The 27,935-nt window shown below is 42.7% G+C and overlaps 1 protein-coding gene across 8 annotated transcripts in view; it reads right to left on the bottom strand.

The window, feature by feature from the left end:
• Positions 1 to 27,935, bottom strand: part of kiaa1109 (KIAA1109 ortholog) — a 460,818-nt gene that overhangs the window by 318,629 nt on the left and 114,254 nt on the right. For all 8 annotated transcript variants that reach the window (XM_067993249.1, XM_067993258.1, XM_067993276.1 and 5 more), the window contains 4 exons: positions 19,764 to 19,870; positions 8,905 to 9,104; positions 5,874 to 6,104; positions 1,843 to 1,980 (listed from right to left, as the gene is read on the bottom strand). In XM_067993249.1, coding sequence (XP_067849350.1) covers positions 1,843 to 1,980; positions 5,874 to 6,104; positions 8,905 to 9,104; positions 19,764 to 19,870 — 676 coding nt within the window. The remainder of the gene's footprint in view (positions 1 to 1,842; positions 1,981 to 5,873; positions 6,105 to 8,904; positions 9,105 to 19,763; positions 19,871 to 27,935) is intronic.

The following is a 27,935-nucleotide window of genomic DNA, read 5'->3' as shown; positions in this document are numbered from 1 at the left end:
GTCTACACCAAACAGGAAAAAACCTTGGTTGACTTGGCACCATTTACTATTACAAAATGTTTTCTGCAGAAGTAGAATTTAAATCCCTCCAATTGGTACCATCCTTTCAGACTTTTACCTGGAAATTTTTGAATTCACCACAGCAGATAGACACGTACTTTAAGATAGAGATTGATACAGTTCCAAGGATATATCATGGGAACAATGAGCAGCAGCAGTTTTCAAGTTCAAATTCACCCATCAACAGGATTACTGCTGTGCCAGTTCAGTGTAAAAATAGTCAAAATACTGTCATTTATCAAATGACAGTTCTGGATGAGAAAGGATGCTAGTCTGCATCAAAAGGATGCTTTATCCCTGGACAAATACCCTTGCCAATCAAATGCTATTTAGTGGCAACATCTGCTACAAAAGCTAACCTAATTAGAGAGTTCTGATATAGTCATGCTTGAATACTAGTGAAAATATTTATCCCAAAATAATTTGAAGCATGGTAAAAAAGGCCAGTCTTTAACTTCGGCTCATCTCTAAATCAATGCAGCAATTATAGCATAATAGTAGCATTTAAAATAAATACTCCACAAGCCTGAAAATGAATGCAACAAACTCAGAAGATACAGGGAAACTCAAATTTCTGTAGTAAGACTAGTGAAGGATGCTCTGAAAAATTATTTGCCATTTAACTGTGTAGCAGTTGCAATATGATTTCTTTTTCTTACTTCATTCATTACAAATTTTATACTTCATACCAAATTGTTTACCCGAGAGAAATAATCACTCCCTAGATCTCGGTGGCTATTTTTTTCTTCTTTCTATCTTGGATTTTTAAACTGTCAGATTGTAGAGTGACTTCAGTGAAAACTTAAGGATGAAAACCGAAAATCCTGGAGGTTGCTGCCTGGTGTAAGTCTTAGGACCGACCGACCCATGTTCAACTGCTGTTCACATGGAACCCTTCTCCACTTTGGCCTTCAAAGTTCTCGTTTGAATATTTGCTACTACCACCAAGATCTGTACTTGCGGCGGCTCCACCCGGGCCCGCGCCCCAGGCTTCTGTGCTCATTGCAGCGGCCCTCCTACTCGTCGCAGCCTAGCCCCTACGGTCAGCCCAGCGCTGACCTTGCCAAAGCTGGCAGAGTCAGAGGGAGGTCTCTTATTTTACATACCTCCAGTGGGTGCCCACACCACTGGGAAGCATCTAGGGTGTCGGTGTATCCCAGGAAGCCGGGAATCCCAGCTGAAGTCAGCCAGCTTTAGAAAAGGGATGGGTGCTGCTCCCTCAACAGAAGAAAGTTTCAGATGGTCGAATTAATCTTACCTTGGAAAAAACTGCACGGCCACAACCCAGGACCCCAAGGTGAGTGTCTCAACTGCCATTAGCGAGGCCACAACGTCTCTCCCTTCTGGACATACTGGCCAACCTCCAAACATTGGAAGTCAGGCCCCTGACCCCATCCCCTCCAGGATCAATAGTCTTGTAAGAAGCAGGCAGAAGCACCGCCCTTTGCAAGACACTGCGGGAACTCACATGCAAGGCAAAGACTTGGTGTATCCGGGTTCTGGCCTATAATCTGCCCTTCTCCAAAAGATACAACAGAAGAGCTGAAGATTTTCAATCTTGATGCTTTTATAGTGATATATTTTACTAATCGTACAAGGTCTGTGTTTTTTTAATTACACAAGACTTACATATATAGCAATAATGCTTCATTCAGTCAGCATTTTTTTTTCTTATCGAGACAATAAGTGCAGAAGTAAAAAAAAATGGGTTTTCAAACCATGGACATCATAAAACCATCAACATCTGTACTAGTAATTTAAGAGTTGTTTTGGGCTTCTTACCGGGTAGCTGTCGCTCACAAAAATGTAAACAGGTGACAATATAAGCTGTAGCATTGTCTCTTTGTATCCCTTCTTCATTTCAAAACAAAGCCTCTCCAGGAATGCTGTGGGACACTCTGAACCATCACTGCTGCAATGCTGAAACACATTCACAATTTAAATCTTCTCAGATAAACCAATGAATAAATCCAAACTACTGAAAAAATCTAATCTGAAATAATTTTGCACAATTTCTTAACTATGGAATATATTATAAAATTTGTTGGGCTTTAAATATTACAGTAGTAAATTAACTTTGCTAATCTAATTTTAGGGAATCATAAATAAAAATGCTAATATAAGCCTCCCACATGATCAAAGATTGTTATACGAGATTATATACGCATACAAGGAGCAAAGAGACGGTAGGAGTTCGATTGGATTCATTCTTGAATTACCATTCTCTATAGTTAATATGAACCAATTTTGTTATATGGGTAGATAGTATTGCATTCTACTAATTCATACAATGATTACTTCAATTAAGCATTCTGTTCGGACATTCCAAGAGATTCTGTGTTCTAATCTCCTCACATGGGAAAATGCATCATGTAGTATGGTACTGAAATTATGCAGCTTTAAATTTTTTTTTGAAAGCACAGCAAGGATAGATTGTAAAAACTATGCTACCACATGGCCTAAAATTTAGAAAGGTCCATATCAACATTGATTTTTATAAAACAAATGGAGTTATGCATCTAGTTGCCTAGATTCCCATAACTGCTGCTACGGGACATAAGCTACTCATGAAACTTTGACTACCAGTTTGGAATACTCCAAGCATAACAGGCTATCTGAATAAATGCTTTCTTCGAATAGTTGGAGATATTAGAAAATGCTTTTTGTACATAGTTTTCCCATTCATATCCTTCAAAGATTATTTCACCAAATTAACTATTGTACTTTAGTATGTGCTGCTTTGCCTTTTCTGGGGAAAAAATAATTTGTATTCAAAAGGAACACAACTTTTAAAAGGTACAGGAGGGAGCGTCAAGAGTTTGGGACGAATGCCAAGATTTCATTAGCATTCAAAACAGTGCTTCTGTGATACTCCCCAGTGCTTTGTGGAAACTAAGACTGAATTTTTACCTTCACATTGACAGCAAAACATTTTTTACCTTCATGCTTTGATTTAACCTCTGTCATTTTTAACCTAACTTTACATGGCCCTCTGCAAGTAATAAGTTTGCTTGTCAAAATTTCCCTTTTGATGTTCTCTCATACTCAATTTGAATCTCTTTGATCCATAAAGTTGTGTTAAGTATATTAAAGGTAATATAATGTGGTTAGAGGTGGTCAATGTAAGTCACATCATGAATATGCATATGGGTGAAACTGTTCCAATGATAGCAACAGCAAATAAAAAGGCTGCATTTTTCTGATTCTTTATTCATTCTTATATACTACAGATCAACGCACTAGAAATGATCACATTTTTAAGGGATATTGAGCAACTGCGCTATATAGCATGCAATACGTTCACATCATCCCAATCTCAAGTTCTGTTAACATAAAACTATGCATAGAGAATTTTAATTTATCTCATTATGCCTGTTACATGGTTTTCTATTTAATAAAACATCTGTTCAAAATATTATGCATGTTGTAAAGTATAATGCAGTTTTAAGACCTTTATAAGGCAATAATGAGGATTTGGATTAGGTCATGAGCCATGTCAGTGAATGTTGAGCAGTTTAGTAACATCACTTGAACCTAGAGATATATCACTGCTTCATGACATATACAGGGCAAACTACTATTGTACGGTTCAGTGAAATAAAATCTGGCATCACTACATTTCAAATCACATGGCACATCTGATGTCACTACACTTCAAACCACAGTTCACATGAAGAGGTACAAATCATAAGTCTGTTGTCTGTTGTAACACTTACTACTCAGTGCAGGGGAAGAAAACCTTGCTGAAAATGGAATTAAACATTCCAAGAACTCCACTTGCACATATTATTCAGAAAGAAAATGTTAGAATCTTTGCACAAAACAAACATTTCTAGGTTTAAATGGTGTTGATAAACCATGATCTTCACTGTTATTGACTATTATATCATCTCAACCCCAGTGTGTTACTACTTAGTGGCACATTCAGTTCATGTGTTGACTTATATGCAATGCATTCCTACCCATGTTATTCTTTTATTATACTGACTTGATAACTTATTGTTTTAAACAAAATATCTACTGCAATTAATGGGCTTAAAATTGCTTAAAAAAGAACGGTGAGCTCAAAAGCGCTCACCATTGTTAGTGGTGAAATCAAGAAGTCAAGTGAATGCGCAGTCAAACACAGAAATCCTGAACTTGCTCCTCCTGGTTTGCCGACAATATGTCAGCTTTGCATTAAAGGGATTACGACCGACTGCAATCAACAGAATCAACGGACCAGCACCACCTTGCTTATTTGCCCAGCTAGAAAGTAACTAATTTCACCACAAAACAGGTACGCTTAAAAATACCAAGTCAAAGCTAAGTTTTAACAGAGCGGCAAAGTCTTAATGACTGCCAAACAACTAAAAATTAACTTTAAAAATGTGGAGTCTTATTACTTCTTATTTTAATAGTTTTTGTTCATTAAATTTTTTTTAATTAATTTTTTTTAAAACTTTTTCCTTCTTATTTAATTCAATTATTTCTTACCATCTCTTTTTTTCGCTGTCTATAACTGTTTTTAAAAATGATTTGTGTTGTACCTTTCACTTCCTGGATTTTACATTCCACCTTGCAGAAACTTCACGACATGCCAAAAATGCTGCAATCTGATTGGTCAAGGGGAGAGATGGATCCAATCATAGAATCACAGAATGGTTACAACAGCACAGGAGCCCAATCGGCCCATCGAGCCCATGCCGGCTCTTTGTAAGAACAATCCAGTTAGTCCCATTCCCCCACTCTTTCCCCGTAGCCCTACAAATTTTTTCCCTTCAAGTATTTATCCCATTCCCTTTTGAAAGCCACAACTGAATCTGCTTCCACCACCCTTCCAGGCAGTGCATTCCAGATCATAAGTACTTGCTGCGTAAAAAAGTTTTTCCTCCTGTCGCCTTTGGTTCTTTTGTCAATCACCTTAAATCTGTGTCCTCTGTTTCTCAAACCTTCCTCCAATGGGAACAGTTTCTCTTTATTTACTTTATCTAAACCCTTCATGATTTTGAACACTTCTATCAAATCTCCTCTCCACCTTCTCTGCTCTAAGAAGAACAACCTCAGCTTCTCCAGTCTATCGACGTAACCGAAGTCCCTCATCCCTGGAACCTTTCTAGTAAATCTTTTCTGCATTCTCTCTAAAGGCCTTCACATCCTTCCTTAAGTGCAGTGCCCAGAATGAGACACAATACTCCAGTTGTGGCCGAACCAGCGTTTTATAAAGGTTCAACATAACGTCCTTGCTTTTGTACTCAATTTATAAAGCCCAGGATCCCATATGCTTTTTTAACTGCTTTCTCAACCTGTCCTGCCACCTTCAAATATTTGTGCACATATACCGCCAGATCTCTCTGTTCCTGCACCCCTTTTAGAATTGTACCATTTAGTTTATATTGCCTCTCCTCATTCTTCATGCCAAAATGTATCACTTCACACTTCCGTGTTAAATTTCATCTGCCACATGTCCGCCCATTCCACCAGCCTGTCTATGTCCTCTTGAAGTCTATTACTATCCTCCTCACTGTTTACTACACTTCCAAGTTTTCTTCTTCCATGGGGCCTAGCTTCTTCAATGGTCTCTCGCTTCTTCCATGGGTCCCAGCTTCGCTGGGCTCTTCTCCGCTTCCTATTAGAGGAAGTGCCCACAATAAAGGCTGCAGTAAGTTAGCGGGTTAGTATAAATCTATAGAGCAGCGAGCACTGTTGGTTCACCGCTCGGAGCAATTTCTGGGACAATAGTTCAGTTTCGAACATAGTAATACAAATCGAGGATTCAGTAACTGCTTGCTTTAAAGCGCAAAGGGAAATCTTTCCTGTTCCAATTCACTTACCACTGGAAGTCTTCCATGTGCTTTGTACAAATTAATGAGGACAGAGATGTCCCATGGGCGGAGTGTAAGTGGATGGATTTGCTTGCCTCCACTCTCTGCTTCCTTTTTCTCATTTTCTTCAACTCCGACTGCTGTCCATCCAGAACTAGAAGATGTTGACAATGACAGCACAGGGCTTGTGACAGCTTCTTCAAAATCAGTATACATGTCATCTTCTCCAAAGTAGTTTTCCTTTTAAGGTAAACAGATATTAAAATATCAGACAAGTGTGAAAAAATTGTTACCAGTTATCCTCAGCAAAATCAAAAAAAGAGTAATTTACCAACAATTACTCGATAACTGACTAATGTATGTACTCTCACTTCCAAAAAAAATTACAATCTTGAATCCTCGCATATCCAGGTTAAAAAATCCAATGTCCAAGTATTACAAATTTGGGTCTCCAAAGGTGCTCTCGGGTTCAATGGTATGAGTGTCTCGTGCAAACAATCAGAGTGTTTAACTTTTATCGGCGTTGACTCATGCTGCCCTATACATAGCATAACCCAGTAACATAACATTAGCACCCTCTTATGATCTGAAGTGGATATTTGTACCTTTCGCAAATGTACTTCTTCAATCTCTCAAAAGCTGAACCAAGCAAATACTTGGTGAAGCAAGGCCTGATACAAATCAATAACTTGCTTTATTTCACAGTACAGTAAACATAAGGAATGGCAGTTATAATCATACTCACTTAATGCAAACAATAGAACTTATCTTCCTGTAATGATACAAAATAAAAAAACATGCACTGCTTCCCCACATCAGTAGTTCATTTTACTCAAATATCTTCTAACTTCTTCTTCAGTATATATTTTTTTGAGCCTGCCTGAAGCTTTTACATCTCTATTTGAAAACCTTGCTGTCCTCACAAATTTCCTGGTCCAAAAAGCCTCTTAAACTGTCACTCTTTTTTATCTCCCTCAGATATAGAGACCAAAGGACTTTCCAACACAATGAGTGCAAGGTATTTTACAATTACCCCACAAAAGCTAACAAATTGCTCATCACTTATTTTCTAGGGAAAAACAGAGCTTGTTGTGCATATTAACTACCTTTGTCCAGGTGCCTATTTAAAATTGAGAATACATTTTGCTAAAAAAAAATTTTTTTTTGTGGAAAAATGGTAAAAAAAAAACTGAAATCTGATACCAAGCCGATTTTCAATCATTCTGCAATAGGATAATCATTACTGTACACAGAATACAGTAAAACTTCAAAGCACAACATGGTTACTACTTCGTCATATAGTTTGGATTCAATCAAAAAGTACTGTGGTTAATTAGAGACCAGAAGTGAAACAGTGCAAGAGTTGCCAATTATGTTTTCTTTTAGAATAAAGTCTTATAGTGCATTCGGCATGCTTTACAGGGCAGAATGATGTTCGCAATCATACTGAAATGATACTGCTTCACAATTGTGCCTATATGTTTAAATCAGAACTCTAACTGCCATAGATTTGTCATGAGTTTCAGCAGTTGTCAGCTAGGCTATCTAAGTGGTCAGTGATCTAGTTCAGCAGTTTCTCCTTTCATGCAGAAGTACAGCTTTAATCAGTGAACACAGGAAGTAGCAGTGTCTTCAAACTGTTTATCAGCTGTCTCTTCCACTCTCCCTGCGACATGGAGGGTGGAGGCAAAGGGAGGGGAAGCTAAGAGAAGGAGGAAGGCAAGGAGAAAGCAAAGGTTCTCATTCCTGATTGGTATCAAGCAACTCTGCTATAAGTGTGCCTGTGTGGACAGGAAGTGGCTTGGTTGAAATAGCAGCCATTACTAAATAGAATCCTGACACTTGCTGTCAAGTCTCACTGGTAAGGTACAAAACATTCACCAGTATTCATGTAATTGTAATCCAGTCAAACCCTTCAAGAGAGATGGGGAGAGAATAAATTAGCAGAGAAAATGAGAGATTGTTTTTCTTTGCTAACAGACACAGTATATTGACATTCCCTGTTCCTGCTTAGGTAAGAAGTAATGTGAGGCAAGGCCATAAAGGGACTTGAAGACATATGAGAATTGCAAATTTAATGCTTTGAGGAACAGTAGCCAGTGAAAGTCCTTGAGTACAGGAGTGACAGGTAAGTGGAGTTTTGTCCCAGACAAGATGCAGGCACCTGCATTCTGAGCAAGTTAAAAGTTAAGAACAGCACTGGAATAATCAAGACAAGATGTGGCAAAAGCATGCATTGGGGGTTTCAGCAACAGAGGGTGGAAGCAAGCAATGTTGTGGAGATAGAAATAAGCAGTCTTGATGGAAAAGATATGGGGTTTGAAACTCAGCTCTGGGTTAAACAGAATGTTAATATTTTGCATAATATTGATCATCCTGACTGAGTGACCAGGGAGGAAGATGGAGTTTATAGCTTTTTTTTTTATTCATTCATGGGATGTGGGCGTCGCTGGCGAGGCCGGCATTTATTGCCCATCCCTAATTGCCCTCGAGAAGCTGGGGCCAAGAATGATGTATCTGGTTTTCCTGATGGAGGAAGTTATGACTCATTCATAACTTGATGTTGAATAGGCAGTCTGACAGCAGAGGTGATCACGGGGTCAAGAACACTGGTGGCGAGATAGAATTGGGTGTCATCAACATATATACGGAAGTTGACCCTATTTCTTTACATGATGTCGCAGTGGTAAAATGACATCACAAAGTAGTTTTGACTGATTTTTCTTGGCTTCAAATCTATCAAAAAGACAAAGTGCTTCCCATGGCAATTTCAGCCAAACTGGAACTATTCAACCCCTGAAAGTCTGGATCTAGGTATGTTCATTTTATAATAGTATTAACTATTAAACATTTTTATTTCATTTAATAAATACATGCTTGTTAAGAAAAAAATACTGTAATTAGATTTTTAGACCATACCATTCAAGTCAAACCTGTATTGTGCATGAATGTAATTTTAAAAAAGACGTGCAACAATTTTGAAAATCTGTTTTAAACTGAAAAGACGTTTAAATTGGCATGAGAAATTAATAGTCTGTACCTTGATAGACAACAATGCTTTAAGCAGTGGCCCGTATAGAGTGATTTGCGAATCAGGAGACATTTCCAGTTCCACATGTAGCTTATCAGGTAAAAGATCAGATGGATCTATACGCAGTCTTTGTGAAACTGAAGGAGAATGCACAATTCGTTCAGCAGCCTTCTGTGATGATCTTGAAGTCAACTGCTGCATTTCAAATACTTTAAAAAGAAAAAAAGTACACTTTTAAAATAAATATTATAACATACAAGTAGGGCCGTGGGATGAGGGGGTTATCTGATGAGGAAAGGTTGGTCAAGTTGGGCCTGAATAGATTGGAGTTTAGAAGAATGAGAGGTGATCTTATTGAAACATATAAGATCCTGAGGGGACTTGAAGGGGTAGATGCTGAGGAGATATTTCCCCTTGTGGGAGAGACTAGAACTAAGGGACACAGTTAAAAATAAGGGGTCTCCCATTTAAGACGGAGATGAAGAGAAATTTTTTCTCTCAGAGGGTTATGAGTCTGTGGAACTCCCTTCCCCAGAGAGCGGTGGAGGCAGGGTCATTGAATATTTTTAAGGCGGAGTTAGATAGATTCCTGATTAACAAGGGAGTCAAAGGTTACGGTAGGTAGACAGGAATGTAGGGTTGAGGTCACAATCAGATCAGCCATGATCTTATCAAATGGCAGAGCAGGCTCGAGGGGCCGGATAGCCTGCACCTGCTCTTCACTCGTATGTTGAAATCAACCTATAATTTGCCAATAGATTATCTCAGTTACTTCTATTGACCATTAATAATCTCCAAACTTCCACGATCTTCATTAATATGTAAAAGCCTGGAAGATGTTGTATTATGTGTATTCAACACAACTGCTCAAAATTAAGTTTAAGCCACACTCATTTTTAATTTGCAAGTGTACCATAGTGTGTTGAAACATAGAAACAAGCTATTTGGCCCATAAATTCTGTTAGGGCATTTTTCTCCATAAACCACCTAGTCTAGTCCCACTCTCCAGTTCGCTCACCATGCGATTAATATTTCTCTTTTTCAAGGAGTTAATTAATTGCCTTTTAAAAGAATTACAGGATCTTCTTTAATTGTTTGTTACAGAGAAATCCACATTCTAACTACTCTGTGTAAAGAACTTTTTTCTAACCTCCCTTTTAATCCTTCATGATTATCTTAAATTTGTGCCCTCTCATTACCAGAGGAAACAATTTATCACTATCTACCTCACTGTAACCGTTCATAATCTTGAAAGCCTCTATCAGGTCACACCTTAACCTGTGAAGCTGCACAGAAGCCCAACTTCAAGTCTCTCTTCATAATCTTATCCCCTCACAAATCTATGCTATACCTTTCCATTGCTTTCATATCCTTCCTATAAAGGAGTACCCAAAATTGTACAGAATACTCCCAGCTACAGCCTTATTAAGATCTTATTCAAATTTAACACACTTCCTTTTTTTGTACTTTATGCCTTTAGGTACTAAAGCAAGGTTTCCGTTTGCCTTTTTGACCATGTCTTTGGGCTGCCACAGACTGTACATCAGATTCTGCTCCTCTACTCCATTTAAAATCCTGGCCCTTAAAGGTGCATTACCTTTCCCTATACTTACTGCCAAAAGGTATCAGTAGAAATTTGAAACGTTGGATTAGGAATTGACTCCAATCCCACAGCCAAAAAGTTGTAGTTAACGTTTCAGCCTGGCAACATGTTACTAGTGGTGTTCCTCAGGGATCGGTCCTCGGCCCGCTACTCTTCATAGTCTTTATTAATGACCTGGACAGCAGCGTTGGGAGTATGGTAATTAAGTTTGCAGATGACACCAAAATCTGTGCAAGGGTTAAGACGGGAGAGGAGTGCAATCAAATCCAAAAAGATTTAGATGTGCTAGGGGCATGGGCCATACAATGGGAAATAGCATTTAATTTAGATAAATATAGCGTCGTGCATGTTGGTAGGGCCAACACAGAATACATGTATCATTTGCAGGAACAATACTGAAAGAGGTTGAGAGAGAAAAAGATCTAGGTGTTATTGTGCACAGTGCACTGAAGGTCCATGACCAGTGTAGAGAAACTGTAGCTAAAGCTAACAGGGTATTGAGTTGTATTAATAGAACCATTCGGTACAAATCAAAGGACACCATTTTAACACTATACAGTTCACTGGTTAGGCAGCATCTGGAGAACTTGCCCAGTTTTGGTCTCCCCACATGGTGGGTGATATAGTGACCTTGGAAAACGTCGAGAGGAGACCTATAAGAATGATCCCAAGCTTAAAGAATCTCAGCTACTCAGATAGCCTCAAGGATCTTGGCCTATTTACTTTAGTAAACAATTTTACAACACCAAGTTATAGTCCAGCAATTTTATTTGAAATTCACAAGCTTTCGGAGGCTTCCTCCTTCCTCAGGTGAATGTGACACAGTTACCTGAGGAAGGAGGAAGCCTCCGAAAGCTTGTGAATTTCAAATAAAATTGCTGGACTATAACTTGGTGTTGTAAAATTGTTTACAATTGTCAACCCCAGTCCATCACCGGCATCTCCACATCATATTTACTTTAGAGCAGCATAGACTTACAGGTGAACTGATAGAGGTTCATAAAATAATTGAAGAGCTGGATAGAGTCCCTAATGATAGATTATTCCAGTTCAACAGATTGGGAAAGACCAGGGTCACTCAAGTTTAAACTATGTAACAGCAGGCATAGACGGGATGTTAGGCCATTCTTCTTTTCCCAGAGAGTAGTGAGCCTCTGGAATATTGCCAGCTGGTGTGGTGAGTGCTGACACTCTGCATGCCTTCAAGAGGGAGCTGGACAAGTTCATGACTGGGGCAGTGATCGCATCATATAGAAGGTAAGTGTCTTTATGTATAAAACTTGGCCCATGTGATCTCCTGGACTGGTTTTGATCGCCTGAGGGGGTCGGAGAGGAATTTTACGGAGTAATTTTTTCCCTTATTGGCCCTGGGTTTTTTCGCCTCTTCAAAGAGATTACATGGCTACGGGGGTGGGTGAGAGGTGGAGGGGAGGGAAGAAGTGTTTAGTCATGATGGTCCGGCCATCATGGTGTGGTGCAGGCTTGATAGACCAGCTGGTCTTTTCCTGCCCGTCAATTTTGTATGTTCGTATGTGTGCAGGAAGTGTCTCTCGCTGCTTGAGCTCAAGCTCAAGTTCAGGGTTTCTGAACTTTAGGAACAGCTGGTATCACTACAGTGCATATGGGAAGCTGAAAGTTTAGTGGATTGCATGATTCAGGAAGTGTTCACCCCTCAGTCACAGAGTTCAGGATAACAGTAAGTGGGTGCCCATCTGGCATGGTAGTAAGAGGAGGCAGGGAGTGCAGAAATCCTCCGGAGTGTGGCACTCACAAACCAGTTTTCTGTGCTGAATACTGGTGAGGATGCAGACACCTTCAGGGAGTGCAGTCTAGAGCAAATCCACGGCACCGTGGGGCAAATGGCTGCACAAGGCGGCACAAGTGTAGCAATTAAGTTATCGTAGGAGATTAGATAGTCAGGGGAATAGACAAGCATTTCTGCAATCACCGACATGAGTTTTGCATGGTTTGTTGCCTCCCTGGTGCCAAGGTAGAGGATGTCACGGAACAGATGCAGACATCCAGGGTGAAGGGAAACCGCCAGAAGCTGTGGTCCATGTTGGAACCAATGACATAGGAAAGAAAAGGGTTGAGGTCTCACAGGGTTTCAGGAGTTAGGGCGGAGACTAAAGATCTGGACCTTAAAAGGTGGTAATCTCTGGATTACTCCCAGTGCCATGTGCTTGTGAGGATCGGAATAACAAGATAAAGCAGGTTAATGCGTGGCTGGAGAAATGGCGCTGGAGGGAGGGCTTCACATTCCTGGCACACTGGGATCAGTTCTGGGGCAGGAGGGACCTGTACAATGTGGACAGGTTGCACCTGAACAGGGCTGAGACCAATGTCCTCGCAGGGAGGTTAACTAGTGCAGTGGGGGAAGATTTAAACTAATTTGGATGGGGGAGTCGGAACCAGGATGAAGCATCAGAGAGGAGAAAAAAAGCTGCATAGAGGATTGGGAGAAACAATCAGCATTAAAGTAAAGAGTAGTCCAGAAAGGGGATCAGATAGGGGAGACATGCAAAGAAGACTACAGCAGGTCTAGAGTGCATGTGCATAAATGCACGAAGCGTGACAAATAAGGTTGGTGAGCTACAAGCATAAGTTGCCACATGAGGGAAATAAGTGGGGTGGAGGGAAGGAAAGAACAAACAGGTACATCTGTGATAGGATGGAGGGCAGCACTCATTAAATGACAAAAGGGATTATGGTGCAAGGCAAAAGGGGGTGGTAATGGAAGCGGTAAAGAAACAAAAAGAGGAGTTGTCAATGCCAACAGCAGAACCATTACCAGCATCAGCTGTCTGAAAAAATGGGAGCAATGGTTATGATCTGAAGTTGTTGAAATCAATGTTGAGTCCAGAAGGTTGTAACTTGTAACCCATTGGTTCTTTCCTCCCCTCCTCCTCCCCGCTCCCCGCCCCCACCCCTTTTCATTCCCTGACTCTGTACTTGCTAATATACTGTTAAATCTCTTAACTTCTTCCAGTTCTGACAAGAGGTCATTGACCTGAAACATTACCTCTCTCTCCACAGATGCTGCTTGACCTGCTGATTATTTCCAGCATTTTCTGTTTTTAGTTCAGATTTCCAGCATCCACAGTATTTTGCTTGTGTGTGAGAGTAGTGGTGAATGATTGGTTTTCAGACTGGTGGGAAGTATACAGTTGTGTCCCCCCCAGAAGTCAGTATTAGGATCACTGTTCTTTTTGATATATATTAATGACCTGGATTTGGGTATAGAGGGTATAATTTCAGAGTTTGCAGATGACATAAAACTTGGATTTTTTTTTAGTTCATTCTTGGGATATGGGCATCATTAGCAAGGCCAGCATTTATTGCCCATCCCTAGTTGCCCTGGAGAAGGTGGTGGTGAGCCGCCTTCTTGAACCACTGCAGTCCATGTGGTGAAGGTACGCCCACAGTGCTGTAAGGTAGGGAATTCCAGGATTTTGACTCAGCGACAATGAAGGGGCAGCGATATATGTCTAAGTCAGGATGGTGTGTGATTTGGAGGGGAACTTGAAGGTGATGGTGTTCCCATGCGCCTGTTGCCCTTGTCCTTCTAGGTGGTAGAGGTCACAGGTTTGGCAGGTGTTGTCAAAGAAGCCTTGGCAAGTTTCTGCAGTGCATCCTGTAGACAGTGCACACTGCAGCCACGGTGCGCCAGTGGTGGAGGAAGTGGATGGGCTGCCGGTCAAGTGGACTGCTTTGTTCTGGATGGTCGAGCTTCTTAAGTGTTGTTGCAGCTGCATCCATCCAAGTGATGGAGAGTATTCCATCACACTCCTGACTTGTGCCTTGTAGGTGGTGAAGAGGCTTTGGGGAGTCAGAAGGTAAGCCCTTCCCCACAGAATACCAGCCTCTGTCCTGCTCTAATAGTCACGGAATTTATGTGGCTGGTCCAGTTGAGTTTCTGGTCAATGGTGACACCCAGGATGTTGATGGTGGGGGATTCAGTGATGGTAATGCCATTGAATGTCAAGGGGAGGTGGATAGATTCTCTCTTGTTGGAAATAGTCATTGCCTGGCATTTGTGTGACGTGAATGTTACTTGCCACTTATCAGCCCAAGCCTGGATGTTGTCCAGGTCTTGCAGCATGCAGGCATGGACTGCTTCATTATCTGAGGGGTTGTGAATGGAACTGTGCAATCATCAGGGATGAGTCTCACATCTGACCTTACGATGGAGAGAAGATAATTGATGAAGCAGCTGAAGATGGTTGGGCCAAGGATGCTGCCCTGAAGATCTCCTGCAGCAATGTCCTGGGGCTGAGATGATTGGACTCCAACAACTACAACTATCTTCCTTTGTACTAGGTATGACTCCAGCCACTGGAGAGTTTTCCCCCGATCCCCATTGACTTGATTTTTTCTAGGGCCCCTTGGTCCCACACTTGATCGAATGCTGCCTTGATGTCAAAGGCAATCACTGTTACGTTGCTTCTGGAATTCATCTCTTTTGTCCATATTTGGACCAAGGCTGTAATGAAATCTGGAGTAGAGTGGCCCCGATAGAACCCAAACTGAGACCAGTGAGCAGGTTATTGGTGAATAAGTGCCGCTTGATAGCACTGGTGACGACTGCTTCCATCACTTTGCTGATGACTGAGACTGATAGGATGGTAATTGGCCTGCTTTTTCTGAACAAGACTAACCTGGGCAATTTTCCACATTGTTGGATTGATGGCCAGTGTTGTAGCTGTACTGGAACAGCTTGGCTAGTAGCGCAGCTAGTTCTGGAGCACAGGAATTCAGCACTACAGCTGGGATGTTGTTGGGACCCGTAGCTTTTGCTGTTCCAGTGCGCTTGACCGTTTCTTGATATCACGTGAAGTGAATCGAATTGGCTTAAGACTGGCATCTGAGATGGTGGGGACCTCAGGAGGAGGCCAAGAAGGATCATCCTCTCAGCACTTCTGGCTAAACATGGTTGCGAACACTTCAGCCTTGTCTTTTTCAGTCACATGCTAGGCTCCATCATCATTGAGAATCGGGATGTTCATGAAGCCTCTTCCTCCAGTTAGTTGCTTAATTGTCCAATTGGAAACATAGTAATCACTGAGGAGGATAGTCGCAGGAGGACATAGACAGACTGGTCTGGTGAAATGGGCAGGCACATGGCAGATGAGATTTAATGCAGAAAAGCGTTAAGTGATGCATTTTGGGAGGAAGAATTAGGAGAGGCAATATAAACTAAATAGTACAATTTTAAAGGGGGTGCAGGACCAGAGATCTGGGGGTGCACATACACAAATCTTTGATGGTGGCAGGACAAGTTTATGAAGCTGTTAAAAAAGCATACGTGTTCCTTGGCTTTCTAAATGAAGGCAAGTAGTACAAAAGCAAAGTAGTTACGATATATAAAAATCACTAGTTAGGCTTCAGCTGGCATATTGCATCCAATTGTGGACACCACAATTTAGGAAAAATGTCAAGGCCTTGGAGAGGGTGCTCAGGAGATTTACCAGAATTATGCCAGGGATGAGGAACTGGTGGAAGAAGGTTCAATAGTAACTTTCAATGGGGAATTAGATATATAACAACATCAAGACATTTAAGATAGAAAGGAGAAGATAACTGATAAACTAGCCCCCTAGGTCCAGATGGACTCCATCTATGCATACTCAAAGAAACTAGGGAAGAGATAGCAGAGGCCACACACACACACACACACACACACACACACACACACACTCAATAGAACAGGGAAACTGGCGGACAGCTAAAGTCATTCCTATATTCAAAACGGGACATAGAACAATTCCGGAAAATTGTAGACCAGTTAGCTTAACGTCGGTGTAGGAAAGATATCGGAATCTTCACTCAAAGATGTAGTAGAAAAACAACGAGAAAACAAAAATAATAGTCAGCACGGCCTTCAAAAGGGAAGGTCATGCTTGACTAACCTTATTGAGTAGCTTCACGAAGTGCAGTAACAGAAAGAATAGACCAGGGTAACAGTGGATGTGATATACATGGACTTTCAAAAGGCCTTCAATAAGGTACCACATAGTAGGCTCATAACTAAGGTCAGAGCATGTGGAATCTGGAGGCAAGTAGCAGAAAGGATAGCAAACTGGCGACAAAACAGAAAACAGAGAGAAGTGGTTAAAGGTAGTTACTCAGACTGACGGAAAGTGGGAAGTGGCATTCCACAGGAATCGGTGCAAGGACCACTTTTGTTCACTATTTACATAAATGATTTGGACTCAGAAATCAGAAGTACAATATCAAAATTTGCAAATTACACCAAATTGGGAGGATAATACTGAGGAGGACTGCGACAAAATAAAAGAAAAAGTTAACAAACTTGTAGACTGTGCATGTAAATGGCAAATAAATTTCAATATAGATAAGTGTGAGGTGGTGCATTTTGGTTGGAGGGGTAAGGAGACCACATACTCCTTGGAAAAGAAGAGTCTAAATGGGGTAGAGGTGGAAAGGGATCTAGGGGCACAGATACACAAATCATTAAAAGTAGCAAAGCCATGAAAAGTGCAATCAAAACACTGGGATTCATTTCTAGAGGAATAAAATTCAAAAGCAGAGAAGTTATATTAAACTTAGAAGCTTGGTTAAACCACACTTGGAATACTGTGCCCATTTCTGGTCTCCATATTACAAAAAGGACATAGAAGCACTGGAGAAAATGTAAAAAAGATTTACAAGGATAACACCAGAACTGAGAGGGTACAACTATCAAGAAAGATTGAAGGCTGCAGCTCTTTTTTTCTGGAAAAAAGACTGAGGGGTGACCTGATAGAGGTCTTTAAAATTATGACGGGGTTCAACAGGGTAGATGTAGAGAAGATATTTCCACTTGTGGGGTTGTCCAAAACTAGGGGCCATAAAAAAGATAATTGTAAACAATTTTACAACACCAAGTTATAGTCCAACAATCACAAGCTTTCGAAGGCTTCCTCCTTCCTCAGGTGAATGTTCACCTGAAGAAGGAGGAAGCCTCCGAAAGCTTGTGAATTTCAAATAAAATTGTTGGACTATAACTTGGTGTTGTAAAATTGTTTACAATCGTCAACCCCAGTCCATCACCGGGTTGAGGGGGAGGTTGAGGGGGAGGTTGAGGGGGAGGTTGAGGGGGAGGTTGAGGGGGAGGTTGAGGGGGAGGTTGAGGGGGAGGTTGAGGGGGAGGTTGAGGGGAAATTGGGGAGAAATTGAGCGGAAATTGGGGAGAAATTGAGCGGAAATTGGGGAGAAATTGAGCGGAAATTGGGGAGAAATTGAGCGGAAATTGGGGAGAAATTGAGCGGAAATTGGGGAGAAATTGAGCGGAAATTGGGGAGAAATTGAGCGGAAATTGGGGAGAAATTGAGCGGAAATTGGGGAGAAATTGAGCGGAAATTGGGGAGAAATTGAGCGGAAATTGGGGAGAAATTGAGCGGAAATTGGGGAGAAATTGAGCGGACTATTCAGGCAATTTAATTTACTTTTAAGAATTGCTCCCCTCCCCTTGTTTTTAACAAGCCATTTTGTAAGAGCGAGTAGTCACCATCTTGAATAAAAGAGCGGTGGGAGCAGGTTCGATTGCGACCTTCGAAAAGGAAATGGATAAATATTTGAAGGGAAAAGAATTTGCAGGGATATGGGGAGAGGACGGGGGAGTGGGGCTAACTGGACTGCTGTTACAGAGAGCCAGTGGGGGCCGGATGGGCCAAATGGCCACCCTCTGTGCCGGAACCATTCTGGGATTCTATGATTGCACTTATGGATGTACGTGTTCCCCGACTGTTTCTGGGACCCTTGTACTGACCTTTCCTCTTATCTTCAGACTTACGTTCCCTTCCCCAGGTCCCTCCCTTCCTGTCTTACGAGTTTAAAGTCCAATTAATGGCCCTATTTATCCTTTCCGGTGGGAGTTTGGGCCCATTCCGGTTCAGGATGGAGCCCATCCCAGCAGTAAAGCCCTCTCCCTCTCATTACTGGTGCCATTGTCCCATGTAATGGTCCCTCTCCTTCCTGCACCTCTCTTTCAGTCTTGCATCCACCAGGAGTACAGGAGTTGGGATGTCTTGTTGAAGTTGTACAAGACATTAGTAAGGCCACACTTGGAATACTGTGTACAGTTCTGGTCACCCTATTATAGAAAGGATATTATTAAACTAGAAAGAGTGCAGAAAAGATCTACTAGGATGCTACCGGGACTTGATGGTTTGACTTATAGGGAGAGGTCAGACAGACTGGGACTTTTTTCCCTGGAGAGTAGGAGGTTTAGGGGTGATCTTATAGAAGTCTATAAAATAATGAGGAGCATAGATAAGGTAGATAGTCAAAATCTTTTCCCAAAGGTAGGGGAGTCTATAACGAGGGGGCATAGATTTAAGGTGAGGGGGGAGAGATACAAAAGGGTCCAGAGGGGCAATTTTTTCACTCAAAGGGTGGTGAGTGTCTGGAACGAGCTGCCAGAGGCAGTAGTAGAGACGGGTGCAATCCTGTCTTTTAAAAAGCATTTGGACAGTTACATGGGTAAGATGGGTATAGAGGGATATGGGCCAAGTGCAGGCAATTGGGACTAGCTTAGTGGTATAAACTGAGCGACATGGACATGATTCTATGATTCTATCCCCACATCATAAAAAAGATAGGCACTGATAAATCCAATAAGGAATTCAGGTAAAGGGATATAATGGGCCAAAATAGCTGTACATTTCTATGATTTTCCAGATGCTTCACCTGTGCTAAGAAACAGTAGAAACGTTTAAATGCTAGTTGTCACTGTCCATACTTCTGATGATAGCTGAAACCTGCACAAGAAGTTGATATTTTCCACAAAATTAGTCACTACTAAACCTGCACTACACATGTACACCTCAAGTAAGAAATCAGTTGTCAACTAGAAAAAGGTCAACCAATAAAATTGTTATCAATAAATTAGTTATGCACATAAATGGTTGAGACAAACATTTAAATAAACTGTCAAGAACACTTAGACAAATTATTGCGTTTGTGAATAGCCAAAATAAGAACTACTACTTGGACATACATATATTAACAATCGATATATAATCAAAGTTTGAATGTCAATTGAAAATTTCAAAACTGAGATTGCTAGATTTTTACTAGGCATGGATATTAAGGGATATGGAACCAAGGTGAACCAATGAAGTTGAGATACAGATCAGCTACGATCTAACTGAATGGCGGAACAGACTTGAGCGGTTGAATGTCCTATTCCTGTTCCTATGTTCCTTATGCCTTCTGAAAAGAGCAAGGGAATGAATGAAAGAAATAATGAATGGTTTCTTACAGCTTTGCTTCAACTGCTCATCAGCTTTGTGAGGGTAGATGGGATGCCAAGTATAGTCAATGCAGAGTAGGATACTTGGTACCGACCAGCACTCAATCCAATCAATCCTGAATAAGAAAACAATCAATGAATGAGGCAAAGAATTACAATTAAAAACATACACATACTAATTTGAGAGCAAGAATTTTTTTTTTAAAAAAAGGTCACATTTTCAAAGATGTTCAGCTTTTTTTTTGAAAAGAAAGATACTTGCTCATCTACCCTGGCAATGCTCACAGATCGTCTGGGGGGACTGAAACAGTTTAAAACAAAAAGTATTGCATTCATATAGCACCTCATGTCTTTGCGAAATGTCAATGTAGTACATACTTTTCAAGCACAATCCCTATTGTTATGTAGCGAAATGTGCACAAGACCCCACAAACAGTAATGAGAAAAATGACTAGTTCATCTGTTTTTTTGATGGTATTAGTTGAGGAAGTAATGTTGACCAGGATGCTGGAGAACTCCCTGCTCTTTCATGAACATCATGGGGTTCTTTTAGCATCCACTTGAGCAAACTTTCCAGATCTCAGTTTAACATTTCATCCAAAGCATTGTACCTGTAAGTATGCAGCACTCTCTCTGTACTGCACAGGAGAGTCAGTCCAGATTATGGAGTAAAGCAGTGCTGGCCACTCCTGTGAGCGGTCTTCACATTTTGCTTTCAAGTGTTTACCAGTATTGCCCAAAAATCAAGCATAACATTTTTTAAATTTCAAAATATACTTTATTTCATAGAATTTAAAGATACATACAATTCAATGTAAATATCACAATTCAAAACCAGTACAATTCAACCCAAAAACTACAGATCGTACACAAAGCAATCTCATTATTACAATTCAAATACAGTATTTCTTATGACTCATGGTGTACAATACAAGGTGGGGTGGCCTTTCCCCATTGAGCCTTTACGTAGGTCGCACCTCGCCTCAATGCATCCCACAGCAAGTACTCCTGGACCTTAGAGTGTGCCAGTCAGCAATACTAGGTCGTGGACAGCTCCTTCAGCTGGAAGACCAGCATGTTTCGGGCGGACCAAAGGGCCTCCTTCACCGCGATGATAGTCTTCCAACCACAGGTGATATCTGTCTCGGTGTGCGTTCCAGGGAACAGCCCATACAGCACAGCATCCTGTGTTACCAAACTGTTTGGGATGAACCGGGACAGATATCAACACATCTCTCTCCACACACTCTGCGCAAAGGGGCAGCCCATCAGGAAATGGATGACGGTCTCCTCCCGCCACAGCCCCGAGGGCAGCTTGCAGTGGCGCTGAGGTTCCATGCATGTTGCGAGGACCGCACTGGGAGGGCCTTTCTCACCGCCATCCAGGCTACATCCTGGTGCGTGTTGGTCAGTTCCGGCAATGAGACATTCTGTCAAATGGCATCGACCGTCTGGTCGGGGAAGAAACCAATTCAGTTCACCCTCTCCATTCCTTGCAGGACTCTAAGAACGTTTCAAGTCAACCACTGTCTAACGGCCTTGTGGTCGAAGGTGTTCTTCCTCAGGAACTTCTCCACCTGGGAAAGGCAGGGGGTCCAGCTAGACGGGACACCCTGTGCAAGCTTGGCCAGCATGGCCAGACCCAGCCTTCTCAGTGTGTTGGGCAGGTAGAAACTCTGCACATAGTGACACTTAGTGTTTGCATACTGGGGCTGTACACATATTCTGAGGCAGCCACACACAAAGGTGGCCATCAGGATCAGAGCGGCGTTAGGGACACTATTTTCTCCACCCCGCCCCCTCCCTACTTAGTCTGGGGACTTGTACATGGTGGCACTGCAGACCCATTTTACCTTGGACCTCCAGACAAAGTGGAAGATAGCTCTGGTGACTGTGATGGCGGAGTTGTGGGGAATGGGCCAGACCCTGGCCACATAGAGCAACACCGCAAGTACCTCACATTTTTATCACCAGGTTCCTGCCGGTTATGGAGAGAAATCGCCCCACCCACATGCCAAGCTTCTGTTTGGCCTTGGTGATCCACTCCTCCCAGTTCTTTGTGCAGGCCAGGGGCCCACCCGAGCTAGATCCCCAGCACCTTCAAGTAGTCGGATCTGACGGTGAAGGGAACAAGGGACCAGGCCTCCCACTTGCCAAAGAACATAGCCTCGCTTTTACTTCGGTTCACTCTAGTCCCCAAGGCCAGCTCAAAACGGTCGCAGATGCCCATCAGTGGGTGGTCCGACTGCTGATCACAGCAGAAGACAGTGACATTGTCCATGTATAGGGAGGCCTTAATCTGAAAGTCTCCACTGACTGGGATCATCACCCCCGATATCTGCATCCTTCCTGATGGACTCAGCAAACAGCTCGATACAACATATGAACAAGACCGCGCGCGGAGAGAGGACAGCCCTGCCCGACTCTGGATCTGATCGGTAAGCTCTCTGACTCCAACCCATTGATTAAGCCTGCGCTCCGGGTATCTGTGTACAGTCAGATCCAAATGCGGATTCCTTCCCCAAAACCCATTTTGGAGAGCACATCCATCATGTACATGTGGGATATTCTGTCAAAGGCCTTCTCCTGGTTCAGGCTGATGAAGCAGGTGTTCATCCCCCCGGTCTGCACGTAGGCGAATGTATCTCTGAGCAACGCAAGGCTATCGGAGATCTTCCTGGCGGGTACAGTACAAGTCTGATCCGAGTGGATCACTCACTCCAGAGCAGACTTGAACCTGTTAGCAATGGCCTTAGACAGAATCTTGTAGTCGACATTTAGGAAGGAAATGGGTCGCCGATTTTGATTTCTTCCCTCTCCCCCTTGTAGATGAGAGTGATGATGCCTTTCCTCATGTCCGCCAGAAGCATACCCCCATACGCTTCCAGTAGGTCTGGGCCTATCCAGTCCCACAGAACCAAACATAACTTGACCGGTAAGCCGTCACTTCCGGGAGTTCTACTCTTCTCAAAGGACCGGACAGCCTTTGTCAGCTCGTTCAAGGTCAGTGGCTGATCCGTGCTCTCCCGCTCGCTGTCCTTTAAGACTTCCATGATAGAGGACAGGAAGGGCTGGGAGGCCATGCCTTCTATGGGCTTCGCGTCACACAGCCTGGCATAAAAGGATTTGCTGAGCCTCAGTGTGTTGGCCTGCGGAGATGTCAGCGAGCCGTCTTCTGCTTTCAGGCTGGGGTGTAACAAAATGACCTCCCTGTGATCTGAAGTGGTTTTGTATCTTTTGCAATTGTCCTCACGTGCACTTCTCCATCTTATTGAAGGTGGACTGCACCACTTGATGAGGAGAGGCCAGGTTCGAATCATTAAACTGCTTTACTTCACAGGCAGGAAGTGAATGTACAGAGTAACAGTCAAAGCAAATTCTACTTACTTAATTCAATCTTACTTCTCTCAAAAAACTGGAAACAACCATGCCCCCGACCCCTTTCGTGGGCTGACTTACTTGTTTTTAGTATAACTTTCTCTATAGATAACTTCTAACTGCAACTCCTGACAGGTTGTCATTTTTGCTCGCAGCTCCAGGCCACGAGCCTCATCTCACAGACTATTTGTTTAAAACTTGACCTCCTTCCAAACATGGGCTTTCCAATCCTTTGTTAATTCCAATCCTAGTAAGCAGAGGGCAATGGCTCCTTCCTGTGCAGGCCTGCCAATCAAACTGAAGTACATCCTCCATGTATACCTCATGCAGTGCCGAGATAAATAAAATCCACAATGGGTGAACATTAGTTGGCCACCTGCAACGAGGTGACAAACTGCTTAATGTCTCTGGTCCTTTTGGTTAATGGACCTGGAATGTGACAATAGATTCTTGTGTTAGTTTGAAATAGACTGCGAAATATGACATCCCCCAAACTGGCCCAGCTTGCTTTAATACATATTTATCAATGCTTTTTTTTTTATTCGTTCATGGGATGTGGGCTTCACTGGCGAGGCCGGCATTTATTGCCCATCCCTAATTGCCCTTGAGAAGGTGGCGGTGAGCCGCCTTCTTGAACCGTTGCAGTCCGTGTGGTGAAGGTTCTCCCACAGTGGTGTTAGGAAGGGAGTTCCAGGATTTTGACCCAGCGACGATGAAGGAACGGCGATATATTTCCAAGTCAGGATGGTGTGTGACTTGGAGGGGAGTGCAGGTGGTGGTGTTCCCACATGCCTGCTGCCCTTGTCCTTCTAGGTGGTAGAGGCTTGGGAGATGCTGTTGAAGAAGCCTTGGCGATTTGCTGTGGATGGTACACACTGCAGCCACAGTGCGTCGGTGGTGAAGGGAGTGAATGTTGAGGGTGGTGGATGGGGTGCCAATCAAGCGGGCTGCTTTGTCCTGGATGGTGTCGAGCTTCTTGAGTGTTGTTGGAGCTGCACTCATCCAGGCAAGTGGAGAGTATTCCATCACACTCCTGACTTGTGCCTTGTAGATGGTGGAAAGGCTTTGGGGAGTCAGGAGGTGAGTCACTCGCCACAGAATACCCAGCCTCTGACCTGCTCTCGTAGCCACAGTATTTATATGGCTGGTCCAGTTAAGTTTCTGGTCAATGGTGACCCCCAGAATGTTGATAGTGGGGGATTCGGCAATGGTAATGCCGTTGAATGTCAAGGAGAGACCGTTAGACTCTCTCTTGTTGGAGATGGTCATTGCCTGGCACTTGTCTGGCACGAATGTTACTTACTGCTTATGAGCCCAAGCCTGCATGTTGTCCAGGTCTTGCTGCATGCGGGCATGGACTGCATTATTTGAGGGGTTGCGAATGGAACTGAACACTGTGCAATCATCAGCGAACATCCCCATTTCTGACCTTATGATGGAGGGAAGGTCATTGATGAAGCAGCTGAAGATGGTTGGGCCTAGGACACTGCCCTGAGGAACTCCTGCAGCAACGTCCTGGCCTCCAACAACCACTACCATCTTCCTTTGTGCTCGGTATGACTCCAGCCACTGGAGAGTTTTCCCCCGATTCCCATTGACTTCAATTTTACTAGGGCTCCTTGGTGCCACACCCGGTCGAATGCTGCCTTGATGTCAAGGGCAGTCACTCTCACCACACCTCTGGAATTCAGCTCTTTTGTCCATGTTTGGACCAAGGCTGTAATGAGGTCTGGAGCCGAGTGGTCCTGGCGGAACCCAAACTGAGCATCGCTGAGCAGGTTATTGATGAGTAAGTGCCGCTTGATAGCACTGTCGACGACACCTTCCATCACTTTGCTGATGATTGAGAGTAGACTGATGGGGCGGTAATTGGCCGGATTGGATTTGTCCTGCTTTTTGTGGACAGGACATACCTGGGCAATTTTCCACATTGTCGGGTAGATTGTGTTGTAGCTGTACTGGAACAGTTTGGCTAGAGGCGCTGCTCGTTCTGGAGCACAAGTCTTCAGCACTACAGCCGGGATGTTGTCGGGGCCCATAGCCTTTGCTGTATCCAGTGCACTCAGCTGTTTCTTGATATCACATGGAGTGAATCGAATTGGCTGAAGACTGGCTTCTGTGATCGTGGGGATATCGGGAGGAGGCCAAGATCGATCATCCACTCAACACTTCTGGCTGAAGATGGTTGCAAACGCTTCAGCCTTGTCTTTTGCACTCACATGCTGGACTCCGCCATCATTGAGGATGGGGATGTTTACAGAGCCTCTTCCTCCCATTAGTTGTTTATTGTCCACCACCATTCACGACTGGATGTGGCAGGATTGCAGAGCTTCGATCTGATCCGTTGGTTGTGGAATCGCTAAGCTCTGTCTTGCAGCCTGTGGACGTTCTTTTTAAAATCTGTGTAAATTCGCTGTTTTAAAAACACAACTTTTAAGCATAACTCAATCCCAAAATCGATTCCATGAATAAAAAAGATAAAAAATTCAAAAACATGACACTTCGTCAGCCCATAATGCTATTGCTTTAATATCCTGTAGGGAAGTGGTCTGAATAGCCATAGCCTGAATCATTTACAGGCAAATTGCTGTTGTCGGAAGTTTCTCAGATTGTTTGGTTCCTTTCCTTGGGAAGAGGCCAGGTTATCTGAGAGCAAGAAAGACAGCGGGAAATGGCTTTCTTTCTCTTTTTGGAAATTTCTTTCTGATTGCATAACACATCAACAAATCACAACTGAATAAAGTGTAACCAATGTCCTAGATGCAAGAATCACCAGTCATGCTGCTCACAGTAAGTCAGTAGATACGCACGTTTTAAAAAGGCAGTAACATAGTAAAACACAATGTATTACTTTGCTTTTAAACTGTAGGTGTGCTCCCCCAATTCAGGCTACAAAATTTTGTGATGTGAATTGTGACAGAGGTAGATAAAACTTTAAAAATTCTTTAAGTGTCAATTCAATGATACAGTAACAAAACTCCAATTAACTTTACAGATCATTTAAACTCTCTAAATATACAACTTAAAAAGAATTCAGTTAACAATTAGCAGATGCAGCTAACGATTTATATCAAATTAAACCTGTGGCAAAAGAACCAGAGGGGAGATGGAGAATTTTTTTTTAAACACATGATGATCTGGAATTGACTAACTGAAAGGGTGGTGGAAGCAGCTTCAATAGTAATTTTCAAAATGGAATTGGACATAAGCTTGAACATGAAAAATTTGGGAAGAGAGTGGATGAGCGGGACTAATTGGATAACTCTTTCAAAGAGCCGACTCAGGCACGATGGGTCAAATGGCTGTAAGATTATATAATTCCATTTGGGCAAGTAAACAGCAGAAATCAAATAGAATACTGAGAAATATTGCAAACTGGACAAAAATGAGCAACATAGGTATGTATACAATGAAAGGAACAGAATTAGCATATGAAGACTTCGGGAGGGACCCACTGTGATAGTAGAGTTATCAATTTCAATGTTGAGACAGTATGGATCATGGAATACAAATAACATTTGTGCCAGACAAATGCCAGGCAATGACCATCTCCAACAAGAGAGAGTCTAACCACCTCCCCTTGACATTCAAAGGTATTACCATTGCCAAATCCCCCACCATCAACATCCTGGGGTGGGGGGGGGGGGTCACCACTGACCAGAAGCTTAACTGGACCAGCCACATAAATACTGTGGCTACAAGAGCAAGTCAGAGGCTGGGTATTCCTCAATGAGTGACTCACCTCCGAGCTCCTCAAAGCCTTTCCACCATCTACAAGGCACAAGTCAGGAGTGTCATGGAATACTCTCCACTTGTCTGGATGAGTGCAGCTCCAACAAAATTCACAAAGCTCGACACAATCCAGGACAAAGCAGCCTGCTTGATTGGCACCCCATCCACCACATTAAACATTCACTCCCTCCACCACTGGCGACCGTGGCTGCAGCGTGTACCACCTACAAGATGCACTGTAGCAACTCGCCAAGGCTTCTTCGACAGCAGCTCCCAATCCTGTGACCTCTACCACCTAGAAGGACAAGGGCAGCAGGCACATGGGAACAACACCACCTGCACGTTCCCCTCCAAGTCAGACACCATCCTTACTTGGAAATATATCGCCGTTCCTTCATCGTCGCTGGGTCAAAATCCTGGAACGCCCTTCCTAACAGCACTGTGGGAGCACCTCCATCACATAGACTACAGTGGTTCAAGAAGACGGCTTACCACCATCTTCTCAAGGGCAATTAGGGATGGGCAATAAATGCTGGCCTTGCCAGCAACGCCAACATCCCATGAATGAATAAAAAATACAAATTTTGCTGAGGTTTTATAATGCACTTATTTTTTGAAAACTTGGGTCCATTGGAGTGGGTAAAATGAACACACAACTGAGTGGCCAATGCAAAAGCACTGCAATAATGCATGTAAATTAGCTAAACAGCCATTTAACCAATATAAATAACACATTATGGGTAATCCAGCTGTTGAGTGTCAACTTTCCAGCAAAATGGAGACTTTACAGATGCTGTAAACTCCACTTTGTAAATGAGGATCTGCAGGCCAGAATAAATGTGATCGCACAGACAAATGCACTTTATAGTGCAGAGAACCCACCCAATAATAAACGTAGGTCAGCAAAAGAGTGGAGCACATGTGATTGCAGAGCTGTGAACCCAGTGAAGCTGGAGGAATATCTTAAATGTGCAACCTCGAGAACTGCCAAGATAAACAATGAGGATAACTGTAAATAATTATGGGCTGCAATGTATATAGGAAATCGTTTGTCAAAATAATCTATGGGTG

Source organism: Heptranchias perlo, chromosome 1 (genome assembly GCF_035084215.1).
Source record: "Heptranchias perlo isolate sHepPer1 chromosome 1, sHepPer1.hap1, whole genome shotgun sequence".
NCBI lineage: Eukaryota > Metazoa > Chordata > Chondrichthyes > Hexanchiformes > Hexanchidae > Heptranchias > Heptranchias perlo.
The sequence above is the reverse complement of the archived record's forward strand: the minus strand, read 5'-3'. Positions and strand labels throughout refer to the sequence as shown.